The sequence below is a fragment of the Platichthys flesus genome, chromosome 14 (genome assembly GCF_949316205.1).
Source record: "Platichthys flesus chromosome 14, fPlaFle2.1, whole genome shotgun sequence".
NCBI classification, from domain to species: domain Eukaryota; kingdom Metazoa; phylum Chordata; class Actinopteri; order Pleuronectiformes; family Pleuronectidae; genus Platichthys; species Platichthys flesus.
This window is the reverse complement of record NC_084958.1, coordinates 7,833,768-7,859,824: the sequence shown is the minus strand read 5'-3', so window position 1 is coordinate 7,859,824 and position 26,057 is coordinate 7,833,768. Positions and strand designations below refer to the sequence as shown.

General features: G+C 43.3%; 2 protein-coding genes across 6 annotated transcripts; one reads left to right on the top strand and one right to left on the bottom strand.

Moving 5' to 3' along the window:
• The first annotated feature begins 1,977 nt into the window (after positions 1-1,977).
• Positions 1,978-15,882, top strand: LOC133967851 (serine/threonine-protein kinase tousled-like 1-B). Of its 4 annotated transcripts, none has more exons than XM_062403520.1 (22): positions 1,978-2,616; positions 4,384-4,505; positions 5,590-5,658; positions 5,823-5,861; positions 5,984-6,059; positions 6,145-6,188; positions 6,284-6,373; positions 6,484-6,564; positions 6,671-6,763; positions 6,885-6,995; positions 9,069-9,205; positions 9,367-9,558; positions 9,829-9,895; positions 10,452-10,549; positions 10,794-10,875; positions 10,990-11,081; positions 11,176-11,265; positions 11,742-11,911; positions 12,182-12,317; positions 12,791-12,902; positions 13,179-13,286; positions 14,187-15,882. In XM_062403520.1, exons 1-22 carry the CDS (start codon positions 2,490-2,492, stop codon positions 14,334-14,336), a joined length of 2,286 nt encoding a protein of 761 aa, XP_062259504.1. In that variant the 5' UTR covers positions 1,978-2,489; the 3' UTR covers positions 14,337-15,882. The 4 variants fall into 4 exon arrangements, with proteins under 4 accessions (XP_062259504.1, XP_062259506.1, XP_062259505.1 ...); XM_062403521.1 differs by having other exon boundaries at positions 1,980-2,616; positions 6,290-6,373; XM_062403522.1 differs by lacking the exon at positions 5,823-5,861 and having other exon boundaries at positions 1,979-2,616.
• Positions 15,883-17,620: 1,738 nt separating this feature from the next.
• On the bottom strand, positions 17,621-24,113 carry gorasp2 (golgi reassembly stacking protein 2). 2 transcript variants are annotated; one of them, XM_062403525.1, is made up of 10 exons: positions 23,938-24,113; positions 23,206-23,286; positions 22,902-23,105; positions 22,638-22,724; positions 22,377-22,522; positions 21,794-21,926; positions 21,185-21,308; positions 20,371-20,478; positions 19,629-19,757; positions 17,621-19,027 (listed from the first exon to the last, which is right to left on the bottom strand). In XM_062403525.1, the coding sequence occupies exons 1-10, from the start codon at positions 23,998-24,000 to the stop codon at positions 18,765-18,767; spliced, it is 1,338 nt and encodes a 445-aa protein (XP_062259509.1). In that variant the 5' UTR covers positions 24,001-24,113; the 3' UTR covers positions 17,621-18,764. The 2 variants fall into 2 exon arrangements, with proteins under 2 accessions (XP_062259509.1, XP_062259510.1); XM_062403526.1 differs by having other exon boundaries at positions 22,377-22,507; positions 23,938-24,112.
• Positions 24,114-26,057: the final 1,944 nt, after the last annotated feature.

The following is a 26,057-nucleotide window of genomic DNA, read 5'->3' as shown; positions in this document are numbered from 1 at the left end:
TAAATGTGATTAGTTACAGATTAAACTGTCTGCTCTGAAGACAGGGAGTATGAATAGTAAAAAACACACTTTATTATAATACTACACTTCAACCTGTATGTGCAAATACTTCATTCCTTTATACAAATTATAACTGATGGGGAGGGGCTGGCTATTCTTAAACTTCATATAGCATATATTGCATTTGCATATGGCACATGTATATAATATTATTCCAAAGGCCCGTCAAAGATTACATTTGCAAAATATAACTGAATCAACTATCATGGATAAACACTGTCTGTTTTTGTATTGAAACTGAAGTTTTCAATCTTAGAGTGATTTTATTATTTATTCTTCCAATAAACCAGTGATCACATTGTGGTGAAACATTATATCTTGTGCAATTTTTGACTGGACTGGACCTCTTCACTCTGACTTTCTTATCAAACCGTTATTGGTACAATTCAAAGGGCCCACACTGTTGTAGGCCACAGTTGTGTATCTTACCCACGAGTGAGGGTAGTTTTCAAGATGTCAGCCAACAGTCCCAGTTTTCCCAGAGACACTTGATACTCTGGGAATGTCCTGACTGCTGCATGAATATCAGTCACCAGTCACATGTTTGTTCATACCCTACAGGCAGCAGTAGTAGTGTGATGCTTATACAACCATCCTCATTGCCTGTCAAGATTATTTCACTGTTACCATGGAAACCGTGTGACCAAAAAAATAAGGTTACCATGGGCAGGTGCACGTGAGGTGCAGTGTGACCGTCCGTGCCTCAGTCTATTTCCTGATGCAAGCTGGCTGCAAGTGGAACGGGGCTTTGACAGACAAAAGACACTTTTACACAACTGCTGTTATTAATTTGTTTTATCAGAGGAAATGAATCTATCGTAGAAATAACTTTTCAAATATAATAGGGAAATCATTGGGAAAGTTTTATTAGATTTAAAGTAAATCGGAAAGGCTCTAAGAATAGAGGCCAAACATTCAGCTCTCAATATATATAGGTGTGTGCGTGTTTGTGTGTGTGTCTGTGAGTGTGTGTGTGAGTGTGAGTGTGAGTGTGAGTGTGAGTGTGCGTGTGCGTGTGCGTGTTGCCCTACAAGACGGCATTTTGATGCACTGCACCAAATTTGGAACAAAAGACCCTATAGCCCAGACCACATCCCTATCCTCCCACCTGCACTCCCCTTCCTGCAACTTGTATTTCAAGACTGAAAAACAGCATATCAGGACCGTACCTAACACACACACACAGACACACACACAAACATGCACACACATATCTCTCTCTCTCTCTCTCTCTCCCTCTCTCTCTCTCAATCTCACTCCCTCTGTCTGTCTGTCTCTCACACACACTCTCTCTCTTTCTCTCTTTCTCTCACTCTGATTCTCTCTGTCTCTCTCTCTTTCTGTCACACACCCTCTCTCTCGCACTCTCACTTTCTTTGTATCTATCCCTCTCACACACACACACACTCTCTCTTTCTCTTTGTGTACACTCAGTGTAAATGATGCTTGTCTGTATATATGTCAGTACATTTTATACACATATATATATGTATTTATATCGACGTAAATAAAATGTGTGTGTAAAGTCAATTTTCTATATATATATAAATATATGTGTGTGGGTCTAAATTTGTATTCCCTATAAATTAATGTATACAATTGACATCCCTGTGTGTATAAGCTAATTGTATATATTTACACATATCTTGTTGTTTACTTAAAGGGTTTTGACAATGTACATATTTTTTATGTTTTATATTATATAATACATTCGTGTATATTATAATCTGTGATAATATATTTTTATTGTACACATTTGTAATTACATGCAAACAACATATTTTATATAAATGTATACAATTGTGTGTATGTCTGAATATGTGTAGTGAAGTCTGCACCCGCGCGTGCGTGACTGTGTGTGTGCGTGTGTGTGTTTGTGTGCGTGTGTGTGTGTGTGTCTTCCTGCTCGTCAAGCAGTCAGCAACTTTCGGCCATTTTTGGTTGTTTTCCTCAGCACAGCAGGCTGATCTGAGGAGGAGGAGGGTTGCGCTCCACACTGAACCTCGGGCTGCTGTGGTGCAAGATAAAATGATCCAGGATCAGCGTGTGTCTGTGTCATGCCATCCCCCCTCGCGCTGCTAGGTGCGCGCGAGCCTCGCTATAGCCTCGCCTACTGGAATCGAACCTCCGCTCGCGCACTGGATGCTGAGAGACGCGCGGTGCGTTGCGTTGCGGTGCGTGAGGTGCGGTGCGGTGCGGTCATCATGCAAAGGTTACACCGGATCCGTCTCAGCGAGCCCGTGAAGAAGAAGCCGCTCCTCCGCAGGACCCGCTCGGGTCGCAGCGAACGAGACGTTTAGCGACGGAAGAAGCGACCAGCTCTCGTTTCCGGGCCTGTTCGGCGACAGCAGGTGTCGATGGACGCAAGTTTGGAATTTCCGTGAAAAGGCAGAGTGAACGCTGGCCCCTCTCGGCGGTAAAGTGGCTTCATGAGTGTCCAAAGTAACAGTGGAAGTGGTGGTGGAAGTTTGGAGGCGACGCCATCTTGGTCGCAGCTCTCCTCGTCCCCAACGATTTCTCAACAACATCTAACGGCGACCGCAAAGAGCAAGGAAGGTACATACTAGACCGCCGAGGGCACCGCCGACCCTGCTCCCCTGAAAGTGTGTTCCCTGCGGGAGAAGTGGGGGGTCGGGGCCGTGTCGAGCTAACGTGTGGTGGAGTAGAAATGGATGTCAAGTTCATTGATGCCGTAAATTGGGAGCCAAACGTCAGCTGTCAGTGGAGTTGATGGCCAGTCTGAGTAGCAGCGGGCTATCGGGTCTGCACAAAGGCAGCGCTAGCTCCTCGTTCAGCGGATGTCAGCCCACAGGACTCCTGCTTAGTTTGTAGCGAATACTGTGTTTTTAATGGCAGTTGGTAACATACAGCTCTTAAACAGCAGCCTCGAGTTAGAGAGAGGGAAACAACGTAGCAGCGGATCCATGAATGCACAGCGATCCATGTCCCCGCAGCGGGGAACTTGTGAACAGGCCCCGTTTCTTACTTTGTGCTCAGTTTGGAAGAGTCTGCTTTCACCGTGTTCTCGACGGTGCTACTTACTGTGGACGTGAGGGTGGTTATAACTATGTAATCCAAGTCTATCGGTTATAGGTCATAACACGTTTATTCACACATGTATGTCGACAGCTGTGGTGTTAACAAGTCGTCCAAAGCAGTTCAAATCACTGCTCCGGGATGTTGTCTGGTGCGTGGACTTCAATGCCAACTTCGGAGTCCCAAGGGTTAATGCACATAGGCACAGGGAGCCGCTGGAATATGAAGCTCTAGCTTTATAGACGTAAAGAAGCCAAATCACTCTGCCTTGTCCTTAGGTAACCTCACACGGGCCTTGACGTGAGCTCTCAGTTTCTGTGCACCAGGGTTTCATAATGTCCATACCGCCTTGTAGGGCTCGCCCCTGTGCCAGACGCTGTGTAATGATGACAGCCAGTAAATGTCCAATAAGGAAACAAACACCCAGCAGGGAGCACGGGGTCTGTGTGTGTCTGTGTGTGTCCATGTGTGTGTCTGTGTGTGTGTCTTTCCTTGGAAACTGGTCGTCATGGAACAGGGCCCAGTCAGGCAGCCTATATGTCAGCCTATGTGCTTGTATTAGAGTCGTTTTATATTGTGGTCCTGATTTACAGCTGTAAAGGTTTAACACGCAGACACCTGCATCTCTGAGTGTATACTGAGGAAATTAAAATGTAAAACCGGGCTTTGAAAACTAAAGGCAGTTTCCTGTTTCAGCAGTGTGATGGACACTGTTGCTCGTTTGCAGCGTTTTTTTTTTGACACAATGCTGCAGCTGAAAGGCCCAAAATGTCCATTTCGATTGCAGCATGTCATGGATAAATCTTCGGGGGTCTCAGATGATGCGTAGCTCCAGAGGTTTTGAGATCCATCGATTGTGAGAGCGTTGTGCACAGAAGCCGTTGTTGCAGCCTCTCAGAAAAATAGAATCGCTGGTTGAGGATTGTGTGTGTTGGACTCGCTGGCCTCGACTCTTCTCCATCCCGGCTCCCCAGTGGCCGAATGACCTTACTGCTCAACTTAGAAATGCAGTGTCATCTTAAGTATCTACCATCATAGGATGCAAGTGCACCTTTTCAAGAGCTACCTTATGCACCTACAAATCCATATTCTATTTTTATCCCACTCTAATCCTCCCCCAGATACTGTCCTCCTCTCCTAGTAGTGCTCAGTCTTTCACATGAGTATTTGTTTTTTAGATTCCTCACACTGCTATACGCACTACTCTTTGTTAGTAATGGTGATAATGTAAGCTTTGTAACCTTACTCTGTTGCCCCCCCCCCCCCCCCCCCCCCACCTCATACCAGTCCCCATGGAGGAGCTGCACAGCCTAGACCCCAGGAGACAGGAGCTGCTGGAGGCCAGGTTTACAGGAGCTGTCAGTGGCAACACAGGAGGCAGCACTGGGAGCACCAGTGGAGGTGTTAAGGTAACAGATGCTCAGAAATGCTCCTTCCTCGTTTTTTCAGATGCGTCACACACACACACACACACACACACAAACACACACAGACACACAGAGTTCAACCGTGGAGTAAAGACTAACCCTAACCCTAACCCTAACCCTTTATATGAACAACTATATACCGACTAATGACCTCATTCTGGATGAGACACTAATTCAATAATGGTGTTTACATGAGTTACTAATAGAATATTCCTTTCATATTCCTGTTTACATGTTACTGAGCATAGGCTGATCGTGATTCATGTCATTGTGTCCACAGCGGCATTACGTCGGACGTTATTCCTCCTGTTTTAAAACCCAAAACTGAAATAGTTCATTGTACGATGGTACCGTATCTCGCTACAACTCCCTTTTAATGTTTATCTTGACTACAACCAGGGTGTGCGTCGTCAAGCAGTTTGTAACTACTGTATGTCAGTGTCGCAAAATGCTGAGGAAACTCTGGAATCTTTTAATGCAATTTCATATCAATGTAATGAAACTTAGGTCAATTCCAAGTATGACCTTATTCGAGTTAAGATAATAGGAAAAGTCTAATTCAGACTATGGAGTTAATCAGGTTAATATCAGAATATTGGTGTCCATGTAAAAGTAGTCAATGATCATGCTAACAACAAGCAGAGCTTACTTGAAGAAGTAAAAATGTTGTGCAAAAGGTGAATTAGTCTCCAAGCTTGTGATCATGAGTGACTAACTCTTTGATGATAGCTCAGAGAAGATCAGAAAGTCCGGGGAGCTTTTGGTCCCAGGAAGTGACAAACTAACCAAAGTTCCTGTGTTGGAAAAAGCAGGTTAAAGTTCCTGTTTCCCTTAAAAGGACACTATTTTCCTGGCATTATTTGTTAGATGGAAAACTTCCAAGTGACACGCCTAATAACTGAAGATTTCAATTCCTCTCAGACGTGGCACACTAGAGGCCTGCCTCTAGGCTTTGTGTGAATGTTGTTTACGTTTCATGAGGTCACAGAGCTTAAATTATATCACATACCTGCGCCGGCTAAACTATACTATATATGCTCACTTATTTAATCGTCTTTGTGTGTAGGGCCTGACCAACGAGTCCTCTAACCACAGCTATGGGAGCATGGGCTCGTCTAGCGACAAGGAGTCGGAGGTAACACACACAGACGCAGTGACCCTTTTATGTGCAATTAAATGTTACACATTTCATTACACAGTTAAAGGCAGATTTACTACAGTTTTTTCGGTGCGCTGCCCACTCGCCTTTCTGTCTTTCCAACTGCCTCCACCTCTTCCTCTCTTCTCTCCTCTTTCTAGAACTCTGATTTGAAAAGAGGGAGCTCCCCCGCCTACTCAGTATGTACTTCTCCTTCCTGCTGCTCTCTCCTGCTGTACACCACCACTGAATCCTGCTCAGTTTGGTAAAACATCTGGGGTTTATATCTCATTGTTTCCTCCTCTACTTCCTTGATTTACAGACCCCAGAGAAGAAGCACTCTGAAACGTCCAGAGGGAGGAAAAGGAAAGCTGACACCTACTCAGAGAGTAGTCAAGGTATGACTGACACCACTACAAGATGAGTGTAATGTATTATTTATTACTGCTACTTGCTTTAAAATGTGTTCATATTTCTTTGCAGGGAAGACCTCATCACGTGGGCCCAAGATCAGCGACTACTTTGATGTGAGTATGACAGCAACTAGTGTTATGCAAATATGTCACTATTTTTATCAGCTTGCACGGGATTCTTTAGTCAATGCAATCCTTTTTTTGCAAAGTTCCAGGGAGGAAATGGTTCCAGTCCAGTTAGAGGCCTCCCATCAGCTCGTCGCTCTCCACAGAACTCGCACTCTGCTCCAGGCTCAATCGTGAGTTCTTGAAAGTCTCACAATTACCTTATCCTCATGATGAATTACTTGCATTTGACGTGGATGTGAGTCTCTGTGGTATGTGTAACTACAAGGTTTAACTTCTGTAGATCCGTCAGAATAGCTCCTCTCCTACAAGTCTGTGTTTTGGGGAACACAATCTTAAAGCGTCTTCCAGCAAGTTGGTCCAGGTAATGTTAAGCACACAGAAAACACACTTATATTCACAATATCCACATTTTACAGTATTCCCGTAATGCACCATCTGACTTGTACTTGTCTGTGTGGTCATCTTAGACTGACTTAACAGGGATTAAACTTGCTGCTCTGGAGAGCAACAAGAGTCTGGACCTGGAAAAGAAAGAGGGGCGAATAGATGACCTGCTCAGGGTGAGTTCATTGTCTATATCCCATGTCTTGATGAGACATATGATGCTTCGATTTGGAGGATGTCACCTCATTATACGGTCGTACTATATTTCTTACTCTCCCCATTGTCTGTCTATAACAGGCAAACTGTGACCTGCGGAGACAGATTGATGAACAGCAAAAACTCCTGGAGAAATACAAGGAGAGGCTCAACAAGTGCATCACCATGAGCAAGAAATTGCTTATAGAAAAGGTCAGTTTTCACATACTCACGTTTGGACATCGGCTGTATGTTCGTCATTACACCACAGCATCTGGAATGTAAAGCTAACAAGAGGGAAACAAATAAACAGTTTTTTACATGTAATGTATTCACAACATGTAGAAGATTGAAAGATTTACTTCCAATGGTATTAATAATGTGCAAACTTATGATGCATTCACTCCAAACGCAGAGCAAACTGTTTATGCAAGAATTTAAATACAAAGTCAATGCAAAGATAACAAATTAGAGCTGTGAAAAATAACGCGTTAACGCGTTATGATTAAATTACAGGATTAATTCGTGTTTTTTTTTTTAACCCATGCGCACAAGGACCTTCCAATATACCCACAATTCCGTCCACTCTGCACTAGTCGCCGCTCAAATGCAGTCAGACGGCAGCGGCCATTCAAACAAACAAACAACATGGATAATTCTGATGAACCTGATAACCTTCTGGACGGAAAGATCGAACATTCAATAAAACCAAGGTGATATGTACACTCTGTGGGAAGACGTTATCGTTTCACAGTAGTAATACCCGCCTAAAGTACCAGCGCAACTCGAAGCATGTGTCGGTCGGCGAGGGGCGTTCAAGTGCAATGTGCCAATCCAGCTTCACTCGCAGGACACATTGGGCAAAAGAAGCGGTAAGCTTTACTGTCAGAGAATGTGGACAAGTTAGTTTGCCTCACCAACTGGCTAGAGAACGACTAGCTAAGAGGACCTTGAGAGGCATTAGATTCTGTCATGGTGTGGTAAATGGTTGTTTGACAAAAAAAATAAAAAAAATTCAACCATCCTATAAAAAGAATGGCTAAGAAGTTTTATTCAACCATCCAATGGCTAAGAAGCCCCAATTATGTTTAGGATGGAGATTATATTAATGTTCCATATGGAATAGCAAAGATAACTGCTAAAGAACTGCTGAGTTGCAGCACCATTGTTTTGTTTATTTATGATTATTAAAAGAAAACATGTTAAATATATATATCCGTTTTTTGTCATAAATTGTTTGTTTTCACAAAAATATACAGAGAAATCGGTAATGTGAATAGTCATGATTAATCCATAGAAACCTGTGATTAATTTGATTACAAATTGTTATCATTTCACAGCCCTATAAAAAACGCAATACTGAGGATGCCGTTCACTACGCCTGGCAGGAATGACGCGTTTCAAAATCGAAGATGCAAAATTCACATAATTTGCCTTCACTGCTCGAGTGGAAATATTTTAACTACAGCAAAAAATTTGCATGATGCAATGTAGTGAAAGCCAATCAGCATTGAGAAGGAAACTTGGCCGAGACAGGTCTTGGCACCAATACTAGCTTACAGATCATCCAACCGGCCACTGGTCAGCCTCAGACAGTCATCAGGACGCAGCTCCTGGAGAAGACTGTGAAATTTCCCTGATTCCCTGCGTCTCCGGATGGTCTTGTCGACCCACACTACTTCTCTGGCTTCTCCAGCAGTTCCACAACAAGTGCTACGTAGCAGCTCTAGTCACTTAAGAGAGTAGTCCTCCATTTCGGAGGAGAATGAGCAAGTATTCACAGGTTGCTTTAACACCTAAGATAAACACAAAATATATCCTGCGGCCAAACTTGCATGAATAACGTGACGCAAAAATTAGCTTGGCATTTGCTGTGAATGCAGCATTACACTCACACTAGAAATGGTGCCAACACAGTCACACCTTTCCCATAATTAGTCCAATATTCTCTGGTGTTTTATCTTTGCTTTGGTTCACATCTAATGACGGTAAAACTCTAGTAACATGTCGCTTAATGGGGCTTTAAAATGCCTGGATATTTAGCCTTGTAATACAAAATTAATTTTAGTCTTCATGGGTGATCTGTCTTCAGCCGTTGTGGCTTTGATTGTGCCTCGTGTGTGCGCTGATTCGGCAAAAGTATCTGCCACAATGGTTAATCTAATATACATATAATGCAGAGATGAGAAGCCCTCTCTTTAGTTGCTGCTTTAGAGACACCTTCAGCTTCACTGGCTCATCATTTCTCATCATGTGCGTGTGTGTCTGCCTGGTTCCCGTGCACAGAGCACCCAGGAGAAGCAGTCGTGTCGTGAGAAGAGCATGCAGGATCGCCTCCGCCTCGGCCACTTCACCACCGTCAGACATGGAGCATCCTACACGGAGCAGTGGACTGATGGATATGCATTCCAGAACCTGATCAAGTGAGCCAGTGCATTGTAACTTTAGTTGAAGGGTCCTAAATACACAGGAGACTTGTAAAAGCAGATTATTTTACAACTAGATGAAAACTTGATGTTTATCTCCTTTACCTGTATCTCATATGTGACCCGCGCCCTCTCCTTTTGTGTCCCACTCTCGACAGGCAACAGGAGGGTATAAACCAGCAGAGAGAGGACATAGAGCGACAGAGGAAGCTGCTGGCCAAGAGGAAGCCTCCAAACACGGTGTCCCCCTCCCTCTCGGTAGCCTCCACCTCTGAACCCAAGCAGCGCAAAACCAAGGTGGTCAATGGCAATGATTCGGACCCCTTCCTCAAGCCCTCCCTGCCCCAGCTGTAAGTTTATTGAAACAAATGATGGCAATGTGAAACTGGAGGCTTCTAGAACTTAGATGATGTTTATATTGTTTTGGGCTTGTTTGTCATCTTTTATCTTTTCAATTTACTGAGAACTGAGTAAAAGGTGCTCATTTTGTTTCTAACTGGAGGATTAGAATATAACTGAATTCATTAATTACTGTAGATCATAATGAATGTTTCCAATACAGTGTGTTTGCTCATGTTGTTGTTATCATTATTGGTTTTGACTTGTTTATGTTTTGACAGATTGACCCTGGCTGAGTACCACGAGCAGGAAGAGATCTTTAAGCTCCGACTTGGACATCTGAAGAAGGTCAGTAAAAATATTTATATTATCATTGAGTCTATCAGTCAAACAAAGAATCAATAAAAAAGGTGGGTTACCAGAAGATATTTCATTACGTTGGACGGTTGACTAGTGGCAGAAACTTGGACTATGGACAGAAAAGGTCTCTGTTTCGTCTCTGGTTTGACTCCACGGAGAAAGAACAAAAAGACGAACCTGGATTGATCTGTCCAAAAATCCAAGAGGATTCTCCCTACCCTGTCAAGAGCCCCTGAGCAAGGCACCTTACTCCGCCAACATCTGCTCCCCGTGCGCCGTACACAGCTGCTCACTGCTCTGTGTGTCCTGCACCAGATGGGTTAAAAGCAGAGGTTAAATTTTCCCTACAATTGCATGAGTGTGCCTGTGCATGTCTGTGCATGTGTTTGGGACTAATAAATGTATCTTAATCTTAATCTTAATCATGAAATAGAAAAATCAAATTGCATAAATAAGGAATAAGTAAATGTGATTCATTTTACAAAAATTTCAACACTACACAAACTGAAATGGGAAATGCAGCCTCTCATCTTGGTGTTTGCAGGAGGAGGCTGAGATTCAGGCAGAGCTGGAGCGCTTGGAGCGGGTGAGGAACCTTCACATCAGAGAGCTGAAGAGGATCAACAATGAGGACAGCTCGGCGTAAGTCCAATCCACTCACAGCAAGAGATGAATGGATGTAAACTAATGAGTGTAGATCATGGTTAGATGACTTTTAATTCAGTTTTGCTTTTATCCAGAGGAGTGATACAATCGTCTTTCTTTGCAGATCTATTGTTTTAAAATCAAAATTGCATTTGCCAGATCAGATCCTAGTTTAAGGGGATGAGCGTTTCCTCCTCATGTTCCCTGATGATATTAAACTTTCATGTTCCTCATCACCCAGGTTTAAAGACCATCCTACTCTGAATGAGAGGTACCTGCTCCTGCACTTGCTGGGCAGGGGTGGCTTCAGTGAAGTCTACAAGGTAATAACTGTAGTGAGGCACAAGTCATTGTCGTTCTTTCACCTTGTGTGAAGTATGTTCGGACACAAAGGTGTGTGTATGATGTGTGTGTGTGTGTATTCTTATCAATCACAGGCTTTTGACCTGTTTGAGCAGCGCTATGCAGCCGTTAAAATCCACCAACTCAACAAGAACTGGAGAGAGGAGAAGAAGGAAAATTATCACAAGTAGGTTTCATCTCGAACAGTTAAATTCTGACGCACAAAGACAAAGTGTCACCACAGTCACACACTGACTACTTTGACTTGTATTTCCTTCCAGGCATGCATGCAGGGAGTACCGGATACACAAGCAACTGGACCATCCCAGAATAGTGAAATTGTACGACTACTTCTCGCTGGATACTGACACGTGAGTCCCCTCCGAACTCCGCCAGCTGCCGCCCTGCTGGGTCGACATATCCTCAGGTTGCTGGGTTAAAAAAGCATTGTTTACTTTGTTTTTTAGAGTCAAACCAGGATGACCTTGCACAGTATATTCAAATAATGCACAAGTTGTTTGTAATCAGCCTCGGGGCTTGACGTCAGAGCTACAAGTTAGAGCGAATAACACAGGGGTAAGAAATATGTGTGATTCAGCACCAGCATGTCCTGACACTGGTTAAATTTTAGCTGTGAAGTCTGAAGTGTTGACTACGCTTGTGACATCTAGTCACCCAAACCCAAAAGAGTTAAAGAAACTGGTAGCCATCGTTATATACACACACAGATCTCACTGAGTACTTTTTTCATGGTTGACTTTTATTTGTTGTCATTGAGTGGATCATTTAGATCGTTCTCTCCTTTCTCTCCACCGTGTGTGTCCGTCACCGCCCTCTATTCTCTCAGGTTCTGTACAGTGCTGGAGTTCTGTGAAGGAAACGACCTGGACTTCTATCTGAAACAAAACAAGCTGATGTCAGAGAAGGAGGCTCGCTCCATCGTCATGCAGATTGTCAGCGCTCTGCGATACCTCAATGAGATCAAACCTCCCATCATCCACTACGACCTCAAACCTGGTGGGTCACATTTCAGTATTAAAAAACTGTTTCTACTTAAAGATGTATTAAACATTTAAGCGTTAGGTAAATGGTTTAATATTAGTAATTTTCAATTGAATACCGAGGTTGTCGCTTGAAGTGTTTTCAAGCGACAACCATCTTCATCTTCTTATAAGAGGGCGCAAACTTATGAAATCAGTCATTTAGATCTTTTCAGTTGATCTGAGAGCTTTCCACTTTAACCTGGGGTCCAATCCTGAACTGAGTCTCACTGACTGTTGAACACAGGTAACATCCTATTGGTGGACGGAACTGCCTGTGGAGAAATCAAGATCACAGACTTTGGCCTGTCGAAGATCATGGACGATGATAACTACGGTGTGGATGGGATGGACCTCACATCACAGGGCGCTGGTACCTACTGGTAAGACACAAACCCTGAAAGCAGACACCAAAATCCCCCATCCAACTTTGGCGCATTGTGTTCTTACGGTTGTTCACATCTTGGAAACAAAAAAGGGACACTGGCAAGACAGCGAGTTGAAAGAGTGAGAGACTGTTTCTGCCAGGTTAGTTTCATTGAACATGACTCACCAGAGTAACAACTGGGGGCTATTTTCTCTACTGGCAAATAGATAGAAATCAATCACCTTTCAAACTGGTTTACCTGTGTTTAAAAAAACCTGCCCATACCTGCAAAATGTTATTTTGCTTGTATACTGTAGGATGTTGGTCGGACACCTGAAGGTTTCAGCACACATTCCTTTTATACTGCTGGCATTATTATCAGCAGCGAATAGTTACTCATTACATTTCTATTCCCTCATTTACAAATGAATACAAAAAATGCATGAACTCTTTAGTGACATGGTTAGTATTCTGTGCTTGCATTTCCAGGTATCTCCCACCCGAGTGTTTTGTGGTGGGGAAGGAGCCGCCCAAGATTTCCAACAAGGTGGACGTTTGGTCCGTGGGAGTGATCTTCTTCCAGTGCCTCTATGGACGCAAGGTACAGCAGTACAACAAACTACACATTACACCTATGAAAGAGCACATGAATTAAACAATTAGAATACAATATTAACAGAAATGCACGTGGGTTTGAACAATATGTCATTTATTTCCATTTCCATTCATCTTTGAAATGTAGAAGATACGATCTGTAGACATGAGCTGTGTGCATGCACTTTCATCTTCAATTCAGTGTTCATGAAACAATAGATGATGGATGAAGCATTGGAAACGACTTTGTATTGTGGTCATGTGAGCGTCTTGTTCTCTGCAGCCGTTTGGTCACAACCAGTCTCAACAAGACATTCTCCAAGAAAACACCATCCTCAAAGCCACAGAGGTCCAGTTTCCTGCAAAACCACAGGCCAGCACAGAGGCCAAGGTAACACACACAAACACACACACACACACACACACACACACACACACACACACCACTCACATGCATGTGTAGTCACTTAGAGGAGAGGGCCATTGTGTCCGTTTTACTTTAGGCTTGACATCTCATGTTTACTCTACCTCTGTATCTGCTTAATCACCATCCCCGGCAAATAGCATCTCCGACTCACATGAAATGTTACTTTGTTCATTTCAAGTCAGCCTTTGGTTGATGTGATTCCACAGAAACTAAATGCAGGCTAAAGCCCTTGAGATATACCAAGGGCTGGGGTTCAGACTGTGGGATGGGAATGACAGAAGCACCGTCCTCCATCTGAAGGATTTAAAGATGAAGTCTTCGCTTTGTGTTGCTTTGATTAAACACCATGAAAAATCAAAGTTCTTCTTCACATTCATCCAAACTGCTGTCATTAATCAGGACTATTGTGTCATTTCAAACACTTGGCTAATTCGGCAAAATAAACCTGAGATATTGAGGTGATGGACGTTTCAGTGCAAACAGATGAATGTCTGATAGTTAATCATAATTTCATCCAATATAAGAAGACATAATCATAAATGAGCTGAGACATGGTGTGTTGTAATTAGTTAAGTTATTAATATGCATGTACATAGTATAAATTAAGTATGAAGGTCATCGGAAAGTTCACTCACATGCTGACACATGCTCAACAATCTGAATCAACTCTAATGGGTTCCAGTAAAAAGATCAGTGTCCGGTGTGGTCTTTATCACCAAACAGACAAAACCAAACATAGACTCTCTGCTGTATCGTATCCTTTGATAAACATGAAGAGTAAACGCACACACACACACGCACACACACACACACACACACACACAGACTGCATCTCACTCTCTGAAATCCTCCTGTGCTCTACAGGCGTTCATCAGGCGCTGTCTGGCCTATCGTAAGGAGGACCGGTTCGACGTTCACCAGCTGTGCTCGGACACCTACCTCCTCCCTCACATGAGACGCTCAAACTCCTCCGGCTCCCTGCAGCCCTCCGTCTCCTCTCTGCCCACCTACTGATTGGCTCTCTCACATGACTGACCGAACCCTCTAGCCAATCCCGAGGCAGGATTGTTGAAGCTGAAGGATCTTCTTTTTCTTTTTTTTACCTGAGCTGCCCTTAAAAATGGATAGGTTGGCAACTGAACAGAATCAAATGAAGAGATGGATAGAAGAGAGGAGGAGCAGAGGGGACACACCACCTACAGTGTTGTGTCCTTGAACTCGACCGTGTGAGACAAGTCAGAGACAAAAGAAGAAAGACCGAGAAGTTGAAGGGAAATGGAAAGAGAGGCGCAGTGGTAGAACGGAAAAGAGTGGAATAGCTCCAGATTGCTCTGAGCAGAAAAAGGAAATTATGAAGTTATTGGATTTGTTAATGGACTTTAATAATTAACCCGTATTAGGAGACATTTCAACAGCTGTAGGAACTGCTAGATGTCCTGTCCATTCCCACCTCTACCCACACATGAACAAACATCCAATAAACCCAACAGAAGGAGACAGAATAGAGGTGTGTGTGGTGCAGAGGAGGCACAAGTGTGTGTGGACGACCTGTTTAACAGTCCATTGGAACGAAGCATAAAATGGTGGTTGAACTTCCCCTCTTTGCCCCTCCGCACACAAACAGGGCTTGATTTAGAAGTGTAAGTTGTAACCTTGATGGGACTTGACAAGAACAAAATGAAAAAAAAAAAGTTCCAGATTCAATTTCTGGCCTCGATTTGCACTTGTGATCCAGAACGTGCTCGACTGGTCTCACCCGCTTGGCATGAAGTACCGCAGCGTGGGCTCGCCCTGGACTAAATCCTCCATTCACATTCTTCTTTTGTTGTTTTTCGAAGCAGCTCAGTTCAGGTCCACTCAAAGTGGACGTGTGAATGTGTCTTAATCCATTGTTGCTGTTCAGGTAAGAGTAGAGCTGTTTCAAAAGGGCGGAGTAATACAGCACTATTGTCGCCACAGATGCGTCATGAACCTGTCCTGAGAGGAGCTGATCCGGTCTGAGCGACCCGATCAGCCGTCTCTGCGGCGCAAAGACTCGGGGACACAGAATTTCAGTGAATATTTCGTGAGTAGGAGACTCACTCGCAGAAATATACAGTCCTGAGGCATATCCTTGCTTCCCAGTGTCTCACTTTGCTCCGTTTATTTGTGTTTCTGTTTGAAAGCTGTTCTCAGTTTGCTGCTATAAATGTTGCTTTTAGTTGGTAACGTGTGAATGGTTTCTCACATATGTGCATACTTGAACTGTGTTAAGAGGAACACTCTCTCCGAAGCATCTTCTTCTCTGAAATGGACACCTGCTGCGCTGATCGTGGGGGACGCGACACGTTCTTCTGCCAACGACATCAAACGTCCACGTGGGCTCCTTTTTGTTTACTTTCCTGTAAAGGTCCAACAGACACTGTATGGAGCTCGGTCCCATCCTGCTGTGTAGTGAGAGTCGGTCAAAGCCAGCGGAGGTGGGCCCCCCGCCCCGTGTTGCAGCATGTTTTACTGCGGCTACAAATCAAGTGGATATATCCAAATGTTGTCATCCTCTAAATAAAACACTTAACCTGTATGTCGTTGTGACGTTTTACGCTCCTCTCAAAACGCAGACAACCCCTGGACACTGGCCCACAGCGCGCCTTTGGCAATGAAGGGAGATGTTCACAGGCGAGGAGTCAGATGAAAGACGATGGGAGCACTTCACAGCGAATGGGGGGGGGGGTGTCTCATCTTCCCTCTGTGCTCTGGCCTGCTCTAACGATATGTCTCTGCCGATTTTCCTTGTCAGCCGTTAAACCAAAAAAAAAAAAAAAAAACGCAGTTAAGGACAGGTGAATTAAACTGCAGGAAGTACCTGGTGTCACGGCTTGCTGCTCCCAGAAGAAAGCCGGGGATGGAAGTGAAGTGTGTGTCCACTTTGATTAAGTCTCATTCCATCCACTTGAGTGCAGGAAGGCAGAAAACAAACCAATCCCCTTTTGTCTTCTTCCTTTTTTACCCCCTCCTCTCCTGACAAAACAGTGGAAGTGGTGCTGGCAGTGAAGTGATGATTAATGAGAGCTGTGTGTTGACAGATGCAAGTACAGCCATTAGTAATCTACATGTCAGATCACATTAGTGGTGAGGGGGTGCAGCGCAGGGCCACATCATCCATATGCAATAAAGATCGCTTAACAAGACTTAATTCCCGCAGTGTGACCCATATTTCCTGTCTGCGGTTGCGCAACCTCGGCAGTAAGTGACACAGAAGATGGAGTCGACGGGGCCTGTGTGAAGATTCTGGCACGTTCACATTCTTTACACATGGCGCCATCTGCCACACTGTTTCGCAATATAACGCAGCGGGATTTTTTGTGGAATAATTATACTGATATGACTATTTACATGAGGCTTAGGCAGCTGACCAGTCCTCTCAATCGGTGTTTGGTCTGTTCAGCTTCGTCCATCGTGAAACAGACTTTCAGGCATTTTCTCTCCTTCTCAGCTGCTTTGTTCCCTTCTGTATTTTCCCCTCTCATTTAAATTGTTTTCTACATTTGTGCTGAATACGGTTCTTCCAATTTAAATCTGGATTTTGCAGGTGTTTATACATTTTTTACTTTCACCAAGAGCTTAGATTTGTTTGGACCCTGTCCTTTCGTTTGTTGTTTGTGAGCAAGACGCAACTGAGCTCATTACCACATAACTTGCTGGAAGGATGTGCTTTTTTTTATTTCTTTAACATTGCGATAGGGAATAACATTTTCACAATTCTTCTTGAGAGTAACTCGTGGATCTGGATTTAAAAAGTAAGGGCCACTTATGGGAATTATTGTAATTATTATTATTGGATTATTGTTGGCAACAGTGGGTTAAATGCGTCTCAAAAAAGAATCTCTCGAGGCCCTAAATCCAAGTTTGCTTTTCTAAAACTGGTATAAAATGCTGGTCTAAATTAATAGACATATTGAGTTTCTCTAGGCACCTCCAACTCTTTTCCATTATCCCTGGGCCTTGGTGGAGGTTTGAGCTCCACTGAGTGAACTTCTACTTCACTATTTGTTTCTCCTAAATGTTTTTGCAGCACATGCTTTTTTCCATATGTCCATTTTTCCTTAATTATCAATAAATCCCCTTTAATTTCCAGGTGATCAGTGTAAAGTACACCAGCCTGTGATAGTGATGGACACGACCCATCTGGTTTTCCACAGATGAGCTGTACTGTGCTGTCATTCTCCTCCATTAGAAATGTTTGTCCTTGATAACGATAGTCACAGAATATAAAAGAACAGACAGGTTGGACTTCATGAAAGGACACGAGAGGCATCATGTAAAATTGATTTGGCTTTATTGCTTGCACTGTGTTTCCTGCAGATGTTTTCAGAAACCTGTTACAGCACCACCTTGTGCCTTTACTGCATCACTGCAACTCTGCTCACCAAATAGCTCTGACCATGCCAGGAGACGCTAGTGTCTCATTTAATATTTCTACATCCCCGTTAGTTTAGCCTAATAACAACCACAAGCTCTACTCAGTAGCTCTTGTGACTGTAAGCGTGCGTCTCTTCTGGTATGCACTTCAGGCTGTAACCGTCACTGTGTGGTTGACTCAACGTGCACTGAAAGAGCTCAGGGTTCAAACATGGACACATACAAACAAAAAGGGACATACTAATAATTTCAAAACACAAAAGGTGGTGCAAATTATTGCAGATTCATTCATTGGGTGGAAACACACTTGTACAGAAATGTCATCAAAAATGAATACATGTCAATCAAATTCTATTGGTCAATGGGGGTGGGGGGGTCTATTAGCTAATAATAAAAGGCTAGTTGTTAGGGCTGGCCGATAAGACCCATAATATATAACATGTTCATATTTACTTATTGTTTTAATACAGCAGTACTTCATTATTTCCTTTGTCCAAGTCTAATATGTTTACTCCTGATTGGTTGGTTGAACTTTCATTTGTAACATGATGTAGGGAAGTGATTCTCTGAATTCAAATGATCACACAGCCCCATTTAGATAATCAGTTTATATAGAAAACATTCATATATAACTATGAAACAGAGGATTGCCAGATCAGAAAAGGGGAAAATCTTAAGACTGAGATTTCCTCTTGATGTAACGGCAGAAGGATGAAGCAAACCACAAACCTAAGAGTAGACCTCCTCCTCCTCATACAGTACCTTAGGAATGCTCCGTGACAATAAGGTAATAATGAAATGTTGGTAAGAGTATAGATCTGTCCCCCATTCTTCATATCCATTCATCCTTCATCACTCCACACAAGCTTCCTCACCCACAGCTGGAGCATGCTGGCCTCGGTGTCTGATCTAGCGCAGCCGTTCTGCCTGTCCTCCTGGGCCAAATAAATAGAAAAAACACAGAAAAAGACAGACGGGGAGGAGAAAAAGAGAAACCGGGTGTGTGTTTTGGTTTTAATGGCAGGTGCGATCTTCTTTCCCAGATTATGACGACGTTTGTGTCATTTCCGTGGGGGCTGGGGATTCCGTGGCGTTCGTTGGGAGGGCTTTCGTGGACGCCGTGGAGTCGGCGGCTGGGGCGACGGCAGGCACCGCTGTGACTGTGACAGCGGCGGTGGTGGTGGGTAAGAGAGGGGCCAGTCCCTGAGGCAGGAGAGGAGGCGCCTGGGAGGGCAGCATGGTGGAAAGAGGGGGGAACTGGATCAGACCTGGCAAGTTGAGGGGTGGGAACGAAGCCAGAGGAGGAACTGTCGAAACAGAATGGAAGGATTCAAGTTAAAATCACATGATGAAGTGTTGTCAGGATTCAGATTCAAACAGACTTTTAACCAAGGTGATAAAATCAATGATTATTGCAATAGTTTTTTTTATCAATAGCACAAAACGGATCTACCTGTGACATGTGTGGTATTCATATTAATATCATTGATATGATAATTTATATATATATTGCCCATCTCTATTATATACTTTAAATGAGTATGAATATATAGTCTTAGTTTAGCCTATACATTTGACTATGGAACGGCAGGGCTTGGTATACAAGCATGGCTCATGATATGTACAGCAAACACACCTAGCAAATACTTTCATACATTTTAATTTGAATGTAGATGAAACACTGACTTCAGACTATAAATGTAAATTGCCATCTGAACTCTTAAATAAGATGAGACACTGTCAAAAGCAACAAACAATGCATTGTGGGATACATAGGTCCCCACAGTAGCAAATTCTTGTGATCCCTTAAAACAAAGCAACGTGTGCCAGTGACCAGAGCCAATTTCTACGCAGGGTTTATAAAGAGTAAAAATATACAACTGCATCCAAGAGAAGACTTTTATTTACCTGTTGTTCCCAGTGGCGGTGGTAAAGTGCTGGTGCCTGCTAGTGACAAGGCACTGAGGTCTGGGAGTGGCAGGTTGAGGTTGGGGAGGTTAGGGAGAGGAGGTAAGCCACCTGGAAGGGGCATCAGACCTACACAGACACAAACACATTACGTAATGGGGGGTAAGCTGGGTATTAGTCATTCATCTTTAAACTGCAAGTGCCTCTATATACATTTCAGAAGTTGAGTTAGTTGACTTAGTCTTAACAGAGAAGGATACGCCCTGACATGAAAAGCCCTGTATGTTAGCGTGGAGGTCTGATAGAGGTCATAGCTACAAAAGGGAGAAAGACTGAACAACGACAGTAAGAGGAAGGTTTGGTGTGGTGGTTATGAACACACTGGTTTTGTGAGCTTCTGCTAGAAAATTTAAGCCAAACACTGTTTACCAATCATGGCAGCTCGTCCTTAAGATAACACGGCGGGTGTACAAACTTTAACTTGACAAATGGATCAAGAAGTTGAGGCAGACTTTTCCTTTTTTATCTGGAAGTGTGGGACCACCTGTATACATCTACAGAAAGAGAGCTGCAACACCGCTGATACTCTTGAGCTTTTTTTAAATGTCACAGATTCACTGACTCAGCTGACTGACAGTGTGTGTGTGTGTGTGTGTGTGTGTGTGTGTGTGTGTGTGTGTGTGTGTGTGTGTGTGTGTGTGTGTGTGTGTGTGTGTGTGTGTGTGTTTGAGAAAACACCCACCTGGTAGCGTGGTGGCAGGGTTGAAGCTGGTGGCAGCACGATTCAGTGGAATGAGGGGGCTGAGGGAGGGGCTGATGGAAGAGGGGAGCAGAGGGACTGTGGGCAAACCTGGAAGGGAAACAAGAATAAAACATTAATTGAGAATATGTGCAGTAAATATATCATGTTTATTACATCCGTCGAAGAGGTTCAATGTCACTCCTGTCTGTTTGTTTGTCAGGAGGATTACGCAAAAACTACAGAAAAGATTTTACCAAACCTTTTCTGACAGAACCCGTTACCCTTTCTGGACAAGGTACATTGTTCTGGGTTGATTTTGTGTTAGTGATTTTCACTAATTTCCCAGGCAACAGGGCAGAAACTTTATCAAAAGACTTTCCAAACAAAAACAACCCATTTAGACCTGGTGCAATTGGGTGTGACATTTGTGTGCTTCTTCTTTGGAGCTGAATGAAATGTGCGTGTTTCATATGAAGTCACCGTTTACGACGGGTGACTAGTTTCCCAGTTTAATTCTTTTCTTTTTAAAAGTTCATTAAGTGTAGGAAAACTACAATCATTTACAATAAGAGCCAATGTTTAAACTATCAAAAGTTTTTAATTCATGTCTCCATCTGCTTCAGAGGCTGAGAAACTCAAGGTTTGTAAATGTTGGCAATTCTGTCAGCTTCTTAAGAAACACTCAGGATTGAGAGGTTGTTTTATTCGGTGCTTGGGTCTGAATTGGTTAAGGGGACTGGTGGGACACAAGTATGCGCTCTACACAGTGCTACTCGAGTGTGTGACCATTCACATAATGTGCCCTGTGAAATACCTGTGTGCAGCTCGCTGGGCATGGTGGGTGGGGCTGTGCTGATCGACAGGCCGGACAGTGCATCTTCTAGGCTTGTGGGGACAGCAGGTGCAGCGGGAGGAGGAGACACTGCTGAAAGCTGGACCTGAAGCAGTAAAAATAGAAGCAGAGGAGGAGAAAAAAGATGCTGCTGTCAAACACATAAGGTCACATTCAACCAAACGTGCAAGCAGCTCTAATGAGTAGCATTGCTCTCTGTCCCTGCGGCCTGCTCTGCTGAATACGTAATGAGACAACTTGCATTTTGAGTGTGTGAACACTTGAAAAAGAAATGAGAGGCCACAGGACACAAAACTTGAATCTTTTCAATGTCATGCTCACACTCTGCATACTGATGCCTTACGTTTTGGCTGGTGGGATAAAAAGCCCAGGAGACCAGTGTACAGGGATACACAGCGGTAAGGATTATTGGGATTTAGAAAATGTAATACTCAAGTATGGATATAAATTGTGATTTTCAGTCATGCATTTATATTTTACAGATGTTTTGGTTTTAACATGTCTCCAATCTGGATTGTGTAATACTGTAATATAGGTCGACAAGGACTATAAATGTGTGCATGGTTTCACCTCGGTGAATCCATCCTTAAGTGGACTGATGGGCTCACTGGTATTATTTCCAGGGAAACAGATCTTCTTCCCTTCTTCAAAAGGCCGAGTGGGAATCCTGTGAAGGTATCCATAACCAATCCCACATCCAAGGCTGGAAAACAAAGAATAAAAAGTTACAATTTCAATTCATTTTAAATTGGTTTCCCTCTTGCATTTCCTATTATTACCTCTTGTCGTCTGTGTCTGTCTGTTTGTAGGTATCGCACAAAAACCACAAGATGGATTATCAAGACATTTGGTGAAAGGATGCAGTAAATTGGATTAGCGATTCCTCCGGTCTGCATTCTGAAGCATGCTTTACTGAACCTTAAATCGCCCCTGACGCGTGTTCTGACAGTGTATGAATGGTGTGACAGAAACGGCACTGAGCATAGAAATGTTGTATGGATGTGTTTGTTAATAGGTGAATGGGAATTGTTCTGTAAAGGGCTTGGAGTGGTTGCTACAACTAGAAAACCACTATACTGTCCATTTACCATTAAACATATATCACTTAATAGCTGGGAGTGTAACAGGAAGGGTGAAAGTGGGCATGTGTTACCTGCCCTCTCCTCCCCAGGAAGTGTTGGGTGTGATGACCACCTCTCTGCAGTTGTCAGTGTCCGTGTTGTACACATAGAGCTTCAGGCCTTTCCCCTCGTGGCTCTCTATCAGAGAGAACAGGTCCTCTGACTGCAGGACGGAGTCATATAGTGGCAGAGAGGTCAGCGCAAAAAGGAGGAGACAACATGGTTAATACCATGATCAGCTGGACAATGGGAAGGAGTGATAGAAGAGAGGATGTGAAGGGCTCTTAAACTACCTCATTCATTACAGTGTCGGCTCCGATGATGTAGTCAGTGTGCGGCCGCAAGCCGGCCAGGGCTGCCGGGGAGTTGGGCTCCACTTCCTGTTAATGAAAGCAAGGGGGATATTAATGCAACAAAAACTTTTTTGTCCCATATAACAGCATACTTGTAAAAAAAAAACAACAACACCAACTAACATCTGGCTTGTGTCTGCAATGGGAATGGGTACAATTGGCATTCACTGCTTGGGACAGAGGGTTTTAATTGGGGTTACCTACCAGCACATGCCAAACATTCTCATTGGCTCCTTCAAAGCTGCAGAAACGAATGGACACACCGAGCAAGCCCTGCCCTCCCCACAGGTTACTGGGTGTGACGGTGGTCTCCCGCAGCTCCAGAGTTTTTGAGGAGTAAACCAGCATCTTCACTGGTTTCTCTACACTGGCTTTCAACAAGTCCTTAAGAGTGTCGTTATCCTTGTTCTGCAAAAAAAAAAAAGAAAGAAAGAGGAGGCAACCATGAAACACATTGGCCATTATGACTTCTTTATGATCCTGTGCAACATCTGCTGGCTTTCCTCACCAGTCTGGTGTTATTGATGGAGACAATGAAATCGAAGAAAGGCTCCAGCCCTGCACGGTGTCCAGGGGAATTCTCCTGAACCTGCAAGAGAAGTGAGAGACAACCTGAGCTGCTGCTGGATTTGACACCCATCATTTCACTTCGATCTGACATGCTCTGTACGTACAGCCTAAACAGGTGGAGCATACATGAGAGCCCCTGCTGAGTCTTAGCCTCTGATCCCTGCTGTGATGTGCCCCGGTAATTACTATAACGCCACCCAGCTATAACTGCTATACCTAACCATAAACTAACCTGAGCCCTGACCACAACACGTGCATGTTACCCAACATCTCATGTTTCAAATTTTGCCAGAAAAGGTGAAAGACGCACTATGTGCATAAGTGCCAGTCCGATAATGGATGTATCCACAGAACCAGCTGGACAACTGTCATTCAATGCAGCTACGTAGCTTCAGCTAGCATTAGCACTGGTGATACTGCTAGTAATGTAAGCACATGTATTGAGTCACCCTGCGGACATGACAATGGAACCCGTCAGAAACCGTGTGTGACCCCAACTCCAGTCTGTAAACTCGCGGGCTTTTCTCCTGACATGTTGTTTGCGGTGTGCAGGCGGAGGCCCCGGCAGACATCCACGGCCTGTCGTCATCACACGGAGCCGACGAAGATAGGGATGAGCCCGGACGCTAAGCTAACGGCTAACAGCGGGCTGTCGGAGCTGAGCACTCACCCGGAGGACGTGGTACCCCTCGGAGCCTCCGCCCGGTATCTCCACGCTCTGAGACCCTCCCATGCTTTCGCTCTTAAGGCTCCGGAGGTGTTTCTATGGCCGCTAGCACCCAGCAGAGGTGAGACAGCTGAACCACACACAAACACCGGGTACACGTAGCCAAGTGACCGAGTGGTGCGCATGCGCCGTTACGTGGCAGGAAGTAGGGCCTCAGCGAAATGTGCACATTTCAGGCGGTTTCTGTCTTCACCTGTGAAGGAGGATCAATAACTGATATCAAACACTTTGCTTTTTCACCCACATCCTCACACTCCTAATGTAGAAAATGCTGTATTGGCCTTTGTATTGGATTCATATCGAGCTCTATATGATGTACATTTGTAATCTGGATTTTCTTGGACATCAAGCTGCACAGTTACTGAGGCAGAAAGAACATAAACTTAAACTATGGAAGGTGTTTTGATCACATGATTTATTATTTATTTGCATGTGTGAGACCCAATACAAATATGTTATCTCTTTTTCTCACTTAACATTTTCTCTGACATTGCTCTTTGCTGAGCTGATCTGTCCACCCGTTAAAACTGTTTTTATTCAGAGAAATCTCTAACGGTAACTCGTAACCAAATGTTGACACTAACATCTTTCAGTATTCAAAATGTTTATATATCTTTTACATTATTAAATATAATTATAATATTCAATAATGTAGGAATCTTTGGCGAAGTATTGTCCCATCACTTCTCAGTCAGGTTAATACATTGGAAATATTAGCTATTAAATTATATATAATATTCTGCCACAATAATACTTTTGTACATTTTATTTATTAATTTGTATTGAATGTTTTTTATTTAATTCATACAATAAATCTGCCCCGCTTTATCTCTGACTGCTCTACTTTCGCCTTCTTACAAATCTCGTTATGACGCACAAGAAAATCTTAATCAAAACTATATAACACATCCTGACCGTAATGACGATGGCAAAGCTTTTTCTTTTAGCTCAGATCCAACACAAGCTGCAAAAGCGTGGATAACCTGTTGGACCTCATCTTTCAAGAGGTTTTTCAGGACCCGGCCCCGTATGTGAATGAGGTGCTGAAGATTTCAAAACCTGAGGATCTCTCTGCCAAGTATGAGAAACCTGACAAGCAGGAAGTTATAGCCAGCTATAAAAGGTGACACACAAATATAAAGTGTTCCTTTGTTTACAGTATGGCTACTGATGGCACAAAGTGTATTTTTGGAATCAATTTTTTTATTATAGTTGGTATTTTTTGTATTTATTACCTCTGTCCCAGCCAGTACATTTAATAAATATGTTTAAAAAGCTCTGTGGCATTCTTTCTAGCAATCTTTCTGACAATAAAAGTGTATAGAAACAGTTGTGTGCTTTTAATGTTTGATATGTAACATGTCAACAATTGACACGTGTAAGATGAGCAGTTAGCAAAGTAATACAGAGGGAAGAGTAATTTATGTATTTTATTCGTCAGTCATATTTGTATTGCAGAAATGACTGATATCTCATGCATAAAAAAAAAAAAACCTACTGCTCCATTCCTCTTGGACATAAAGGCCCATAATCTGCCCTAACGATGTTGAATGCATCCTTCTTACAAGCTCGTTATGGCGCACAAGAAAATCTTAATCAAAACTATATAACACATCCTGACCGTAATGACGATGGCAAAGCTTTTTCTTTTAGCTCAGATCCAACACAAGCTGCAAAAGCGTGGATAACCTGTTGGACCTCATCTTTCAAGAGGTTTTTCAGGACCCGGCCCCGTATGTGAATGAGGTGCTGAAGATTTCAAAACCTGAGGATCTCTCTGCCAAGTATGAGAAACCTGACAAGCAGGAAGTTATAGCCAGCTATAAAAGGTGACACACAAATATAAAGTGTTCCTTTGTTTACAGTATGGCTACTGATGGCACAAAGTGTATTTTTGGAATCAATTTTTTTATTATAGTTGGTATTTTTTGTATTTATTACCTCTGTCCCAGCCAGTACATTTAATAACTATGTTTAAAAAGCTCTGTGGCATTCTTTCTAGCAATCTTTCTGACAATAAAAGTGTATAGAAACAGTTGTGTGCTTTTAATGTTTGATATGTA